The following is a 15,603-nucleotide window of genomic DNA, read 5'->3' on the forward strand; positions in this document are numbered from 1 at the left end:
CCAGGTCATCGCAGGGCTGGCACATAGACACAGACAACCATTCACACCCACATTCACACCTACGGTCAATTTAGAGCCACCAATTAACCTAACCCGCATGTCTTTGGACTGTGGGGGAAACTGGAGCACCCGGAGGAAACCCACACAGACAGCATGCAAACTCCACACAGAAAGGCCGTCTTCGGCCGCTGGGCTCGAACCCAGGACCTTCTTGCTGTGAGGCGATAGTGCTAACCACTACACCACCGTGCTGCCCCCAGTTAGGTGGATATTAGCAATTTAACTAATGCAATGTGTTTGAGAGGGGAAGAGAACACAAAGAAAACCCACACGGGCAGGAGGAGAACATGTACAAACAGAATCCCGAGCTGAGGATCAAACCAGGTATCCTGGAGCTGTGAGAGGACAGTCCATGCAGAAAGAAAGAAAGACTTGAAACTTTTAATAGTTTTATAGCTCAGATGAAAGTTATTTTGGTAAGCATCTTTAGCTGTATTAGTGTATTTTTGTTAAATACACCTCCCTGTGGGTGACATGGTTGAGCACTGGTTAGCACCATCACGTCACAGTTAGAAGGTTCTGGGTTCAAGCCCAGCGGTTGACTGGGGCCTTTCTGTGTGGAGTTTTCATGTTCTCCTCATGCCTGCCTGGGTTTCCTCTCACAGTCCAAAGACATGCAGATTAGTTCAGCTGGCTATGCCCATAGGTGTGTATGTGTACCTGCCACCAGATGAGGGTTTGGGCCCCTCTGGTGTGTTACCGGTATAATCCCCCAAGAGAATTCATGGAAATTGATGGCTTCCTGAATTGCCAACTATAAAGATGGCAGCAGACAGACACCTCCCTGTACCTACAATTACTAATCATTTTACCAGGAAAGAGCAGTATTCAGGTAGGTTATAGAATTACTGACTATTGCTCATCATCTGATATGCACAATTTCTTATATACTATTCACTGCTTCCTTTTTAGTCCAAATTGTACTGTTAGGGTGAAATTGCATTTTCTGTGCAGTAATAATGATGAAATAAAGACTGGTATAAATCTGGTGATAAAAAAGTAAAGTGGGATGTCATCACATACTGGTGAATGTGTCAAATATATTTTTTAATTTTATGTACATTGCGAACCTGATGACTTGTCCAGAGTGTACCCTGTCTCTCGTCCATAGTCAGCTGGGATAGGCTGCAGCTTGCCTGTGACCCTGTAGAACAGGATAAGTGGCTACAAATGATGGATGGATGTGTATTGTGGTCAGGGCTTTGAACCGGTTCAAGGAACGAAAACCGGGAACTTTTTCTATTTCACATGGAACAGAAATGAAACCAGAAACTTTATTATTTTTTATGTTCTGGAACAGAAATGCTTATTAAAAATAATGGGAACCGGTTAATACCGGTTTTTATTTCGTTCCTCAAAGTTTCCGTAGCCTACAAATAAAAAAGTCATTCTTCTCCTGCGCAAGTTTCTATGACCCGCTGGGGTTCACTTCCTGTGTGACGTTCGCTGACTGAATGGAGAGAGCGGGAGGGTGGACTACTATCACGTCTCCACATCTTAAATAAGAGGTAAATATTGCAGTCTATCGTTATTCAAAAACGTCAATTTCAAACACGATATCAATATATTTGTCCACGTTAATGAGAGGCTCGCGAACATTAAATGACGTTAACCTCTGTTAGCCTATCAATGCATAGGGCCTGACTAGCCTTTGGTAACACACTAAACGAATTATCTTTCATTTTTGGCACTTTTTCTGTTTGTGTAGATGGGAAGACATACTGAGAATCCAAATCGCCAACATTTGAAATAATAATTGTTTTGAATTATTTCTTGTCTTATTTAATGAAGGTTGTAATAGAATTAGGCTACATTTGGCTTAAGCTGGATGAGACAGAGACATCATTTTATAGCCATTTGTTAAACAGCTGACAGGGAACGTAATTAACCGTTCTGGGAACGAAATTTTTTTGTTCTAACCGGTTCGGGAACGTCTATTTAATGGTGGAACCCAAAACCGGAAACGTTAAAATTCCGTTTCTGTTCGGAACGAACCAATAGGAAAAAAATTCTGGTTCAAAGCCCTGATTGCGGTATTGGACTATTGGTTAGAGGTTGGTTAACAAGTTTGACCAACTAACTAATATTTTCACAGACTTTCTGTGTTTCATGTTTATTTCTTGAATTCCCCCCTTAACCTGATTGATCCAGAACTTTTTTTTTAAAAAGTGATTGATGTCACTATACTCTTTTGTAAAAAGTTTAACTTTTTTCAACAAGCTGTATTCCACAAGCTTGTAAGTTACTTCCCATAGGATTACATAAAATGTAAAATGTGTGTGAGTGGTTGTGAAAAAAACAAAAAACAAAAAAAACCACCAAGTGTGAAAGCAGCTTCCGACACTAAAGCTCTTTTCCCCCCCATCAGTGTTAATCCTCTATCCTTTACCAGTCAGTTTCTGACCACAGCACTGGATTACTGACTGGATTGTTTTATAATTAGCGATTCTTTCTCAACCGAGCAGTGCCATTAAGTTGTTTAAAACCCCAGTATCTCTGCTCTTCCAGATACACTCATACCAGCATCACACACTCACATGCCATGATCACTATCACTATCTCTGCTGTGCTCAGAACGGTCCACCAACCAAATAATATCTGTTCAGTTGTTGTCCTCAGTGGTCTCTTTTCACTGATATAAGGAGTAGAGAAGTATATAGAAATAGATAAGCTACCATTAGTAACTGTATACGTATAAATGATTACATGATTAATGGGTGTTAGTACAAGGTTAGTGTAATAAAGTGGTCAGTATAAATGAAGAAAATGCAGTGTGTTGTTGTGCAATACTGAGGTCTGAGATCTTTATTTGTCTTTGTGGGAAATGTAATGTTTAGATGCCAGCATCCCTGAGAGAGATATATATGACAGGACTGCACAGTCCCCTGATCACAAGAGATGACGGGGACGTGAATCTTGTCCACAAAAAAGAGAGGAAAATAAAATCCTTACACAATTAAGTCTACTACATAAGGAGCCTATTCCAGAAAGGTTAAAAGGCCAGGGTTTCTGTTGCATGATCAGTTCATGATTTATGCTTCAGTAGGAGGTTAATGCACAGTTTTTGAACATCAGTTAATAGCTAGCTAGTGTGCATTAAAAGATTAAGCTACTGGGAAAGTGCCCAATAAAAAAAAAACAATTTAATTTAAATAGAGCTAACAAATTATCGATAGATATCAGTGAATGCAAGAAAAAGGCTTAACAAAAATTATTTGGTTCTGTGAGCTGTAGCTTCATAACACACAATTTCACATTGTAAACCGATCAAGTTCTTAACACTGCTCTGAAGTGGTTTGTGTAACTTGAGGGATAATTTTATACACCACAGAGCCTCTCCTGCAACCTGCCCATCCGTTCCTGTTGCGTCCCTTATGCAGTCATCTCAAAACAGCCTCGTCGATGTGTCTGCATGTCTCGCACTCGGCGAATGGATTGGATCTGGGGATGGTTGGCTCCCCACTCATTCCAGTGCTTGAAGGGGCCATACTCAAACAGGTACTGATAACCACGGTAGCCAGGGTACTGGTACCCAACCCACCTGCAAAACAACAACCAAACTGTGCATTTGAGAAGGTAATCTCTCTTTACAGTAGTGATGTTGGCTTCAAAGACAGTTGACGTACGTTCCTCCGGAGACCTGAATGCTTGCTACTCTGTCATAGAAGCCATAGGACCACAGACTGGGGATATCCTCATCACAAACCTCCATCTTACGGCCCTCAAAGTTTGCACACTCATACAGGCAGATTTTATGATCCTGGGAATCCTGTATGGAAATAGGAACAGATCTGATTTTTTTTTTTTTTTGGTCGATCTATCCATGCTCACTGATGGCAGACTCTCCATGAGCCAAAAAGATACCATGTTCTGTATGTGCATGTTACTGAAACTATCATTATAACATAATAGCTTGTCAGAGGGAAATTCATAGATTGTCTCACTGAATTCCTTGGACTTTAACAGAAAAACAAGAGCATTAAATGGTTTTGCAATGATAATCTATAGCTTCTATAGATCCAAAGCTGGCGGCACGGTGGTGTAGTGGTTAGCGCTGTCGCCTCACAGCAAGAAGGTCCTGGGTTCGAGCCCCGGGGTCGGCGAGGGCCTTTCTGTGCGGAGTTTGCATGTTCTCCCCGTGTCCGCGTGGGTTTCCTCCGGGTGCTCCGGTTTCCCCCACAGTCCAAAGACATGCAGGTTAGGTTAACTGGTGACTCTAAATTGACCGTAGGTGTGAATGTGAGTGTGAATGGTTGTCTGTGTCTATGTGTCAGCCCTGTGATGACCTGGCGACTTGTCCAGGGTGTACCCCGCCTTTCGCCCGTAGTCAGCTGGGAAAGGCTCCAGCTTGCCTGCGACCCTGTAGAAGGATAAAGCGGCTAGAGATAATGAGATGAGATGAGATGAGATCCAAAGCTAAGCTAAACCCAATCCAAATCCCAGAACATTAACAGGATCACTATATCATTTTCTGAACTAATCAGTGCTACACACTGCTTCATGTTATCCGATATCTGCTGGCCAAAAGAAATGTCTTGTACATTGAAAATCTGTTATACAGCATGTTATATCAGCAAAGGCTCATTTTGCAAACTTAAAGGTAGACTGCTTTTCAGATTTTTCAAGTGTAGGTCATAAAAATAATTTTCCCTGACACCCAATTATTTTTGTTTAGTGGACCAAAACCTACTGAATTCGAATCACAGACTTCCAATTTTATCAGTTTTTTTAAAATAGAACAATTAATGAATTTAGGGCCATGTGGCCCTAAATTCTCCACTATTTTTTCTTGCTTCAACATAACCCAATTCAAGATACTACATCATGCATCACATGGTGGGCTTTCCCTGTTTGTGCAAGGCATTATGGGATACAAATTTGAAACAGGAGAGAAAAATGGAGGATATGAATGGAATGTGAAAGACCGACAGCAGTAACGGAAAGCGAGAAGAAAAGACGTTATGTTGTGAAGGAAAGGAAACGCAGGACCAAACTAATAAATATCGTCAGTCAGCGTGCACCTCTGTGTGATCAGCTGTTTGTTTAGCAACAGAATGATGTAACTGTCAGTGCACGGTCAAGGTAAACCTGTAGATGGCAGTAATATAACATTGGATGCCAGCTGCCATCAAACCCAAAAGGAGAAAGAAAAGAAGAAGAAACAGGTAAACCTGCACATGCGCACACCGTACTTCCTCTGTCTGCTTGACTGTGTGAAGCGAGCGATTTCATGCACATTATTTGCTAGGGCATCCCCTCAAATTAAATAATTTCCCAGCCACAGAATGGCCTGGGCTTTTTTTTTATGCCTCCGCCACCTTAAGGTGCAGGAGGCATTATGTTTTTGGGTTGTCTGTCTGTCCGTGCGTCCGTCTGTGCGTCCATCCTGAAACCTTGTGAACGCGATATCTCAAAGGCTAATGAAAGGAATTTCACCAAACTTTCACCATTTGTGCGCTTTGGGACAAACATGAACTGATTAGATTTTGAGATCAAAAGGTCTAAGGTCAAGGTCACTGTGAGGTCAAATGTCTGTCCGAAAACCTTGTGAACACAATATCTCCAAGGCAAATGAAAGGAATTTCACCAAACTTTCACCATTTGTGCGCTTTGGGACAAACATGAACTGATTAGATTTTGATGTTAAAAGGTCACAGGTCAAGATTACCGTCAGGTCAAATGTCCATCCCCAAATCACAACTTAATAAGGTGTGTAGTCTACCAGGCGGAGGCATCCCCATCGACGCCATTGGCGTCAAGTTCTATCTAGTTTTGAGATATTGCAGAAATAAACATGCAATAATAAACAATGACTAAATTTCAGAGGGAACTCAGTTTCACCAATTTTATGAAATGGAAAGGTCGTATAACTTTAATCAGACTTCAGTCATCTAGTTTCAAATAGCAAATGAGAAGGAAACATATTAGCATTTAAAAAAACAAAACAAAACAAAAAAACCCCCCCAGAAAACAAAGAGACAACACTCTATGTTATAGTTTCCATCATTTAACAGGTTTTAAACATGAACCAGTGGCTGAAAAAAAAATTACAGTGGCTGATTTGAATAGTTAGTTCGCCTATGCTGCTATCTGTACATTTTTTATTCTCACCCAAAAATTAGTTTTTAAGATCTTATTCTACTACAACCCCAATTCAAAAAAAGTTGGGACGCTGTTCAAAAAGTAAATAAGAACAGAATGTATCCATCCATCCATTATCTGTAGCCACTTATCCTGTTCTACAGGGTCGCAGGTAAGCTGGAGCCTATCCCAGCTGACTATGGGTAAGAGGCGGGGTACACCCTGGACAAGTCACCAGGTCATCGCAGGGCTGACACAGAGACAAACAACCATTCACACTCACACCTATGGTCAATTTAGAGCCACCAATTAGCCTAACCTGAATGTCTTTGGGGGAAACTGGAGCACCCGGAGGAAACCCACACAGACACGGGGAGAACATGCAAACTCCGCACAGAAAGGCCCTCGTTGGCCACTGGGCTTGAACCCAGGACCTTCTTGCTGTGAGGCGACAGTGCTAACCACTACACCACTGTGCCACCTTGAACAGAATATAATGATTTACAAATTGCATTACAGGCATTAAGCAGACGCTCTTATCCAGAGTTATGTACAGCGTACCCAGAGCAGCCTGGGGAGCAGTTGCGGGTTAGGTGCCTTGCTCAAGGGTACTTCAGCCAGTCCTGCTGGTCCAGGGACTTGAACCAGTGACCTTTTGGTCTCAAAGCTGCTTCTCTAACCATTAGGCCATGGCTTCCCCAAATCATGGAAACCCTACATTTCATTGAAAATGGTACAAAGACAACATATCAAATGCTGAAACTGAGAAATCTTATTGTTTTTTGAAAAGTATATGATCATTTTAAATGTGATGCCAGCAACATGTTTCGAAAAAGTTAGGACAGGAACATGTTTACCCCTGTGTTGCATCACTTCTACTTTTAACAACACTCTGTAAATATTTGGGAACTGAGGAGACCAATGTTGGTAGAGGTGATGCAACACAGTGGTAAACATCCCCCCATCCCAACTTTTTTGAAACATGTTGCTGGCATCAAATTCAAAATGAACATATTTTTTCAAAACAACAACAACAACAAAAATAAAATATCTCAGTTTCAACCTTTGATATGGTCTCTTTGTACTATTTTCAATGAAATGTAGAGTTTCCATGATTTGCAGATCATCACATGCTGTTTTTATTTATGATTTACACAACGCTCCAACTTTTCTGGAAGTGGGGTCGTATATTGTAAGAAGGCATGGATACACTTGGGAATTAAGTGATTGACAGCCTCTGTGATGCACTGAACCTTGGTATTGCGATATGGTAGTGGGGTCGTGGCCAAGCGTCAGTCTGTGAATGGAGGGTGGGGTCAGGGAAGGTGAGTGGCCAAATCATTACACCTGTTGTCAATTAATGCTGTGTGTGTGTGTGTGTGTGTGTGTGTGTTTTGCAGTGATGGTAGAACATAGAAAAAGAGGGAGAGAGCAGAGAGAAGGGAGCTCCTCAGACCAGAACACGACTATGTGTGTGTCCTAGAGTGAGCAAGTGAAGCTGAAAGCCTCAATAAATGTGTGTGTGAATATCATTTCCTGCCTGCCGTGCTTCTGTACTCCACCCACATCAGGGAAGTGTTACAGTGGTGCCGAAACCTGGAGTGGAGAAGGGTTCCATGTGAACAGCAGTTGATCATGGGTCAGTCGGTCCTAAGGGATGGGCGAATGCCGTTCCGAAGGCGATGATCAAAAGGGAGTCGGGTTCAGATCCCTGAACCCGGAGTGGAGAAGGGTTCCATGTGAACAGCAGTTGAACAGTAAAATAGTGCCATCTCACCGTTTCCGTAATGAAAGATGTTCTTGGATTCCTCAAACTACAACAAGGCAAAAGTCCAACACTGGAAGTCGCGGCGGAATGGCACACACTGGAGGATTTATACAACAGGAAGTTGTGGCATCAGCTGACTCTGAAGCTCAGGGAGTTTGTTCAGAACCCATGTTTCTGTAAAGGCAACGGTCTTGTACAGCATTATGAAAATTTCATAAGTGACTTTGAACACAGAATAAACCCTCTGTCACTAGTAGAAATCCTCCTCCATGTGGTCAGACAGATGCCAGACCAAAACACTGCCATCATGTTCCTGGAGAAGATGAAGGAGGAGGTGAAGGCGAGTGAGGAGGCGGTGATTTTGTGTAAAACGATGATTGGCAGTTTGAAGCTCGACATCAATGACCTGCCTGCTACTAAAAAACTGATTGAGGCAGTGGAGGAGATGCTGAACTCATTGCTGGGAGTGACGTCTGTACACAGCCGGTTTTACGATTTGTCCAGTAAATATTACTGCATAATCGGGAACCACATCCTTTACTATGAAGACGCTCTGTGCTATGTGGGCTGTGTGGATGTCAAAGACCTGCCAGGGCAGAGCAGCAGGAGCAAGCCTTCACCCTGGGATTGGCTGGCCTGCTCAGAGAGGGCATGTACAATTTTCAAGCACTGCTGACGCACCCTGTACTGGAGTCTTTGAAGAACACGGACAAGCAGTGGCTGATTGAGATGCTCTACACCTTTAACTCAGGGAACATGGAGAAGTTTCAGGCTTTAAAATCAGCTTGGGGTCAGCAGCCTGATTTTGCTGCACAGGAGGACAAACTGATGCAGAAAATTCAGCTGCTGTGTGTGATAGAGATGACTTTCACCAGACCAGCAAATCACAGACAACTGACCTTCCAGGAAATCTCTCAGAGCACCAGGGTACCAGTGAACGAAGTGGAGCTCTTGGTGATGAAGGCTCTGTCAGTTGGAATCCTGTGAGGAAGCGTCGATGAAGTGGATCAGAGAGTTCAGATGACCTGGGTACAGCCACGAGTCCTTGATCTGCCACAGATAAAGGGCATGAAGGAGTGTCTGGACTTCTCGTGTGGAGATGTGAAGAGCATGGCTGTGCTGGTGGAGCATCAGGCACAGGACATTCTCACATAAACACACCCCCACACACAACATTAATTGACAACAGGTGTAATGACTTGGCCACTCACCTTCCCTGACCCCGCCCTCCATTCACAAACTGACGCTTGGCCACGCCCCTGCTGCTACATGAGAGAAGGGGTCAGGCCTACCATATGAGTACAGTGGTGCTTGAAAGTTTGTGAACCCTTTAGAATTTTCTATATTTCTGCATAAATATGACCAAACACGTCATCAGATTTTCACACAAGTCCTAAAAGTAGAAAAAGAGAACCCAGTTAAACAAGTGTGACAAAAATATTATACTTGGTCATTTATTTATTCAGGAAAATGATCCAATATTACATATCTGTGAGTGGCAAAAGTATGTGAACCTCTAGGATTAGCAGTTAATTTGAAGGTGAAATTAGAGTCAGGTGTTTTCAATCATCCATCCATCTATCATCTGTAGCTGCTTATCCTGTCCTACAAGGTCACAGGCAAGCTGGAGCCTATCCCAGCTGACTATGGGCGAGAGGCGGGGTACACCCTGGACAAGTCGCCAGATCATCGCAGAGCTGGCACATAGACACAGACAACCATTTATACTCATTTAGAGCCACCAATTAGCCTAACCTGCATGCCTTTGGACTGTGGGGGAAACCAGAGCACCCGGAGGAAACCCACGTGGACAGCATGCAAATTCCACACAGAAAGACCCTCGTTGGCCACTGGGCTCGAACCCAGGACCTTCTTGCTGTGAGGCGACAGTGCTAACCACTACACCACTGTGCCGCCATGTTTTCAAGCAATGGGATGACAATCAGGTGTGAGTAGGCACCCTGTTTTTATTTAAAGAACAGGGATCTATCAAAGTCTGATCTTCACGACACGTTTGTGGAAGTGTATCATGGCATGAACAAGGGAGATTTCTGAGGACCTCAGAAAAAGCGTTGTTAGTACTCATCATGTTGGAAAAGGTTACAAAACCATCTCTAAAGAGTCTGGACTCCACCAATACACAGTCAGACAGATTGTGTACAAATGGAGGAAATTCAAGACCATTGTTACTCTCCCCAGGAGTGGTCAACCAACAAAGATCACTCCAAGAGCAAGGCATGTAATAGTCGGCGAGGTCACAAAAGACCCCAGGGTAACTTTTAAGCAACTGAAGGCCTCTCTCACATTGGCTAATGTTAATATTCATGAGTCCACCATCAGGAGAACACTGAACAACAGTGGTGTGCATGGCAGGGTTGCAAGGAGAAAGCCACTGCTCTCTAAAAAGAACATTGCTGTTCGTCTGCTGTTTGCTAAAGATCACGTGGACAAGCCAGAAGGATATTGGAAAAATGTTTTGTGGATGGATGAGACCAAAATAAAACTTTTTGGTTTAAATGAGAAGCGTTATGTTTGGAGAAAGGAAAACACTACATTCCAGCATAAGAACCTTATCCCATCTGTGAAACATGGTGGTGGTAGTATCATGGTTTGGGCCTGTTTTGCTGCATCTGGGCCAGGATGGCTTGCCATCATTGATGGAACAATGAATTCTGAATTATACCAGCGAATTCTAAAGGAAAATGTCAGGACATCTGTCCATGAACTGAATCTCAAGAGAAGGTGGGTCATGCAGCAAGACAACGACCCTAAGCACACAAATCATTCTACCAAAGAATGGGTAAAGAAGAATAAAGTTAATGCTTTTGGAATGGCCAAGTCAAAGTCCTGACCTTAATCCAATCGAAATGTTGTAGAAGGACCTGAAGCGAGCAGTTCATGTGAGGAAACCCACCAACATCCCAGAGTTGAAGATGTTCTGTATGGAGGAATAGGCTAAAATTCCTCCAAGCTGGTGTTCAGGACTGATCAATGGTTACCAGAAACGTTTAGTTGCAGTTATTGGTGTGACCCCCTTGTGCAGCAGATACTAAAAACAAAGGTTCACATACTTTTGCCACTCACAGATATGTAATATTGAATCATTTTCCTCAATAAATAAATGACCAAATATAATATTTTTGTCTCATTTGTTTAACTGGGTTCTCTTTATCTACTTTTAGGACTTGTGTGAAAATCTGATGATGTTTTAGGTCATATTTATGCAGAAATATAGAAAATTCTAAAGGGTTCACAAACTTTCAAGCACCACTGTAGGTGTACATGACTTCGACTCCTGTATCTACTGTGCAGATGCTTTCCCTGAATTTGACAACATGGCAGAGGAATTTTGGCTTCATTTCTATAGAATGGAAGGACATGATTGTTTTTTGAAAGTCATCGACATGAACAAACTAGCAACTTCAGCATTAATTATAATAACATATTTAACATTAATGAAGGTTAATTGATGGTTGTTAACATCAACCATTCCATATAACCAAATATAACTATTCATTCCCATGTGTTTCACATTTTTGTTCACGACATCCTCTTCCTCTTTTACCTTCTAATTATTACTTAAGTTTTGTAATATGAGGTAAGGGATCCTTAATGTAAAATCTGACCAAAAATCAATAGAATACAGAAAAAGAAACACACTAAACTCTGACTTATTAAAAAAAGTTCTCAGCATTGGCTGCAGGCCTAGAGTGTTAAAGTTGATTAATAAATGTAAAATTATTTGTATGTCATCACACTAATGACGATGTGTATACAGTATGCATAGAATAATAAGCTGACATTCTCTCACTCCTAATTCACTGACCATGCGGACTGGCCTGAGGGACATGAGACGATCACAGCGGTAGCTATTGGACCAGGTGTCCCAGCGAGGATACTCTCCTTTCTCCAACATGAACATCTCACCACGCATGTCCTGCTGTTCGTAACCCACCCACCTGAAACCATGGAAAAATACATTGCATATTCACGTACATATAATACCGTTTTTCCCAACAGAAATAGTGCTGTTATGAAATATATCAGGAGCCACCAGAACAAAAAGAATCATTTAGTGTTTGGCCTACAGCTCAATACAACATTCTGTATGGAAATTGACTTGGCTGCAGACTTACGGGCCACACTCCACTCTGATGGAGCATACACGATCAAAGCCCTTATCACAGATATTGCGACACTCGCCATTCAACTCCATCCTGCGACCTTGGAAATTCTCACACTCGTACAGATATATCTGGTCATACATGCAATAGTAATTAGAATCATCAAGCTACATTATTTGGCACACACTTTCTATGCTTTGTAGTGTTCAATAATAGGTTGGTGTGAAATGAACAAAGTAATAAAAAAATTGACTGGCATTAAAAGAAGAATATTGACTTACTTTGTACGTGTGCATCCCCATGGCAGAACGGCTCCCAATACTCCCCTGCACAGCAGTGTGAGACATGGCTGAGGCTGCAGACACATAAAGAAAATGGGGTTAAAATATTAAAAAAACCTGAAGCCCTGTGGTCATTTTGTCACCCTTATAAAAAAGGGGAAGTCTCTGTTGTTAAGGTTTTACCCATGAGCAGTAAAAATTGTAAGGTCACTAGTTTTACTGGCCCTTGTATCTGCTCACAGTGCCTGATGTGTGCTTGTTTAATGTATTCACACAATTTAAATGTCAACAAGACAGAAAAATACAAAGGATTAATTGATTGGAAAGCATAGTCTTGAATTAACTACTCGAAACCTAGTCAATCTTAATCGGGTGACTTTCTCAATCAGTCATGTGCCACACAGATAGAAACTATTTGTCATTTTTCAGGTTTTTGGAAAAATTGTGTCCATTAGTTGTCTTCTGTTAAACAAAAGTAGTACTAAAATTATCAACATTCAGCAGAATAGTGTTAATTTCACTGTTTCTGTTCTATCATGTCCACTGCATTATCTGCAAATTTGATAAAGGCTTTAAGCTCCAAATTATGTATCATAATACATGTCAAAGTACTTTATAAATCATATCCATCCTACTTAATAGAGTACAAAAACATGAACTCATTATATTTTTAAAACGGTTTTCATCTCATCTGATTATCTCTAGCCGCTTTATCTTGTTCTACAGGGTCACAGGCAAGCTGGAGCCTATCCCAGCTGACTACGGGCGAAAGGTGGGGTACACCCTGGACAAGTCACCAGGTCATCACAGGGCTGACACATAGACACAGACAACCATTCACACTCACACCTATGGTCAATTTAGAGTCACCAGTTAACCTAACCTGCATGTCTTTGGACTGTGGGGGAAACCGGAGCACCTGGAGGAAACCCACGCGGACACTGGGAGAACATGCAAACTCTGCACAGAAAGGCCCTCGTCGGCCCCGGGGCTCAAACCCGGACCTTCTTGCTGTGAGGCGACAGCGCTAACCACTACACCACCGTGCCGCCCTAAAACAGTTTTCAGTATCAAAAATCTTGGATTCTAGATAAGCTGTATTCATTACATTGTACATGTTCATCCCTGTGTAAAAGAAGCTTGTCGAGGAACTACCTAAAAGGTTAATCATTTATGTAGCTGCATTAGATTTTATAATGAAAATTAAAAAACAAAAAACCCACAAACATTTGCTAAAACAGCATATGGTCCCTCCCCGGATAAACTACAAATCAACTAGAAGAGCACACAGTAGAGTGCATACCTCTGCCAAGCCATGTTATCAACATCAAAATCAAATCACTTGAATCTTGGATAATACTAAAGCTGTACACCAAATTTCATCTAAATCTGTTCACTACTTTTTGAGTTACGTTGGGAAAAAGAAAAAAAAATCCTGGATCCGGATACATATCCAGATTTAGGTCAAAATCTAATAAATTGTTCCTTAGCCCATGGCCCACCTTCCCTCCAAATTTCATCAAAATCTGTTCACTACTTTTTTAGTTACATTGGGAAAAGGCAAACAAACAAACAAACAAAAACCTGGATCTGGATACATATTTGGATCCTGGATGCACATACATATCTGGAGTCGCACCAAAATCTAATCAATTGTTCCTTGGCCCATGACTCACCTTTCCTCCCAATTTCATCAAAATCTTTTAACTACTTTTTTAGTTACATTGGGAAAAGCCAAACAAAAACAACCTGGATCCGGATACATCTCAGGATCCTGGATCCACATACATATCCGGATTTGCGTCAAAATCTAATCAAGTGTTCCTTGGCCCATGGCTTACCTTTCCTCCAAATTTCATCAAAATCCATTCACTACTTAAGAAGAAGAAGAACCCTTTATTTGTCACATGCACACTTCAAGCACAGTGAGATTCATCCTCTGCATTTAACCCATCTGTAGCAGTGAACACACACACAACAGTGGGCAGCCATACTACAGCACCCAGGGAGCAGTTAGGGATTAGGTACCTTGCTCAAGGGCACTTCAGCCCAAGGGCACTTCAGCCCAAGGCCGCACCATGTTAACCTAACTGCATGTCTTTGAACCGTGGGGGAAACTGGAGCACCCAGAGTAAACCCATGCAAACATGGGGAGAACATGCAAACTCCACACAGAAAGGCCCCTGTCGGCGACTGGGCTCGAACCCAGAACCTTTTTGCTGTAAGGTGACAGTGCTAACCACTACACCACTGTGCTGCCCACTTTTCGAGTTACATTGGGAACAAACAAATAGAGGCAAAAACATAACCTCTTCCAACAAAGTTGTTGAAGGCAATAATTTTCCAACTATTCCAATTTTATTTCTTTCTCTTAAGAGTGACAATCCAAATTGACGCATGTTTAAACAGATGAAGCCTTGTTTGCATGAATGTAATATAAATGTACAGTTTATAAAAGGTCCAACACAAACCATACTTGTAAGAATATTAGCACTCAACTGGTAAAGATTCACAGAGTATTTTGGCTTAAATTATAAAATGAATTAGCCCTCTTTCTGAATTCTACAATCAGCACCTGAAATTATATGGGATTAGATGTGTTTCCCAATAGAAGGGATCCATTTTAACCACAGTAAAGTTTAGTTACCAATTTAACCCTTCCTAGAATCTCACCAAAGCACTGCAGTCAAGAAGAGAGCGATGGAATGTAAGAGAGGTGCTGGCAGAGGAAATGATGGCAAGGCCCAAATGAAGCTGTGGTTCCAGCCACAGGAAGGGTTATATATACAGTACAAATACACCCCAGTGATGCTATAGAGCCAGCATGCCACCATGCCATTGGATAAAAGTGTTGGCTTTTAGGAACTGACCTTGCTGACTCTGTTTGATGCTTTGTTCCAGGACTCAGCTGGACACCCACCACTGTCAGCAAAAAACCCGGCCCACACCATAATTCCCACCCCCTCACCTCCCTCCGTCTATCCTTTCATTCCTCTCTCTCTCTCTGTAGGATTAAGTGCAATGTGCTGATTTTAGTAGGCTTCTCTCAGCTTACTCAGTGGTGTTATATGTTGTTATGTGTACTAGTGGACTGGTGAACTGTTTGCTGTGTTTTTGCTTTGCATCTGACTTTTATGACCTTGACTGAAAAAGAAAATCCTGGACAGTACGAATCAAATGATTTGATTCAAGAATCAGCTTTAATTACTAGTTTGTATGAATCACTTCCTTATAAGAAGCACATTTTGGGCCAAAATGGAAACAAATGAGCAATAAACATTTCATATTT

General features: G+C 41.9%; 1 protein-coding gene and 1 pseudogene across 2 annotated transcripts; one reads left to right on the forward strand and one right to left on the reverse strand.

Moving 5' to 3' along the window:
* Positions 1 to 3,432: 3,432 nt before the first annotated feature.
* Positions 3,433 to 12,380, reverse strand: crybb1l3 (crystallin, beta B1, like 3). Of its 2 annotated transcripts, none has more exons than XM_060898139.1 (5): positions 12,315 to 12,380; positions 12,046 to 12,164; positions 11,736 to 11,868; positions 3,687 to 3,829; positions 3,433 to 3,601 (listed from the first exon to the last, which is right to left on the reverse strand). In XM_060898139.1, exons 1-5 carry the CDS (start codon positions 12,378 to 12,380, stop codon positions 3,433 to 3,435), a joined length of 630 nt encoding a protein of 209 aa, XP_060754122.1. The 2 variants fall into 2 exon arrangements, with proteins under 2 accessions (XP_060754122.1, XP_060754121.1); XM_060898138.1 differs by having other exon boundaries at positions 12,291 to 12,380.
* On the forward strand, positions 7,929 to 9,064 carry LOC132864723 (26S proteasome non-ATPase regulatory subunit 13-like; annotated as a pseudogene).
* Positions 12,381 to 15,603: the final 3,223 nt, after the last annotated feature.

The sequence above is a fragment of the Neoarius graeffei genome, chromosome 17 (assembly GCF_027579695.1).
Source record: "Neoarius graeffei isolate fNeoGra1 chromosome 17, fNeoGra1.pri, whole genome shotgun sequence".
Taxonomy (NCBI): Eukaryota; Metazoa; Chordata; class Actinopteri; order Siluriformes; family Ariidae; genus Neoarius; species Neoarius graeffei.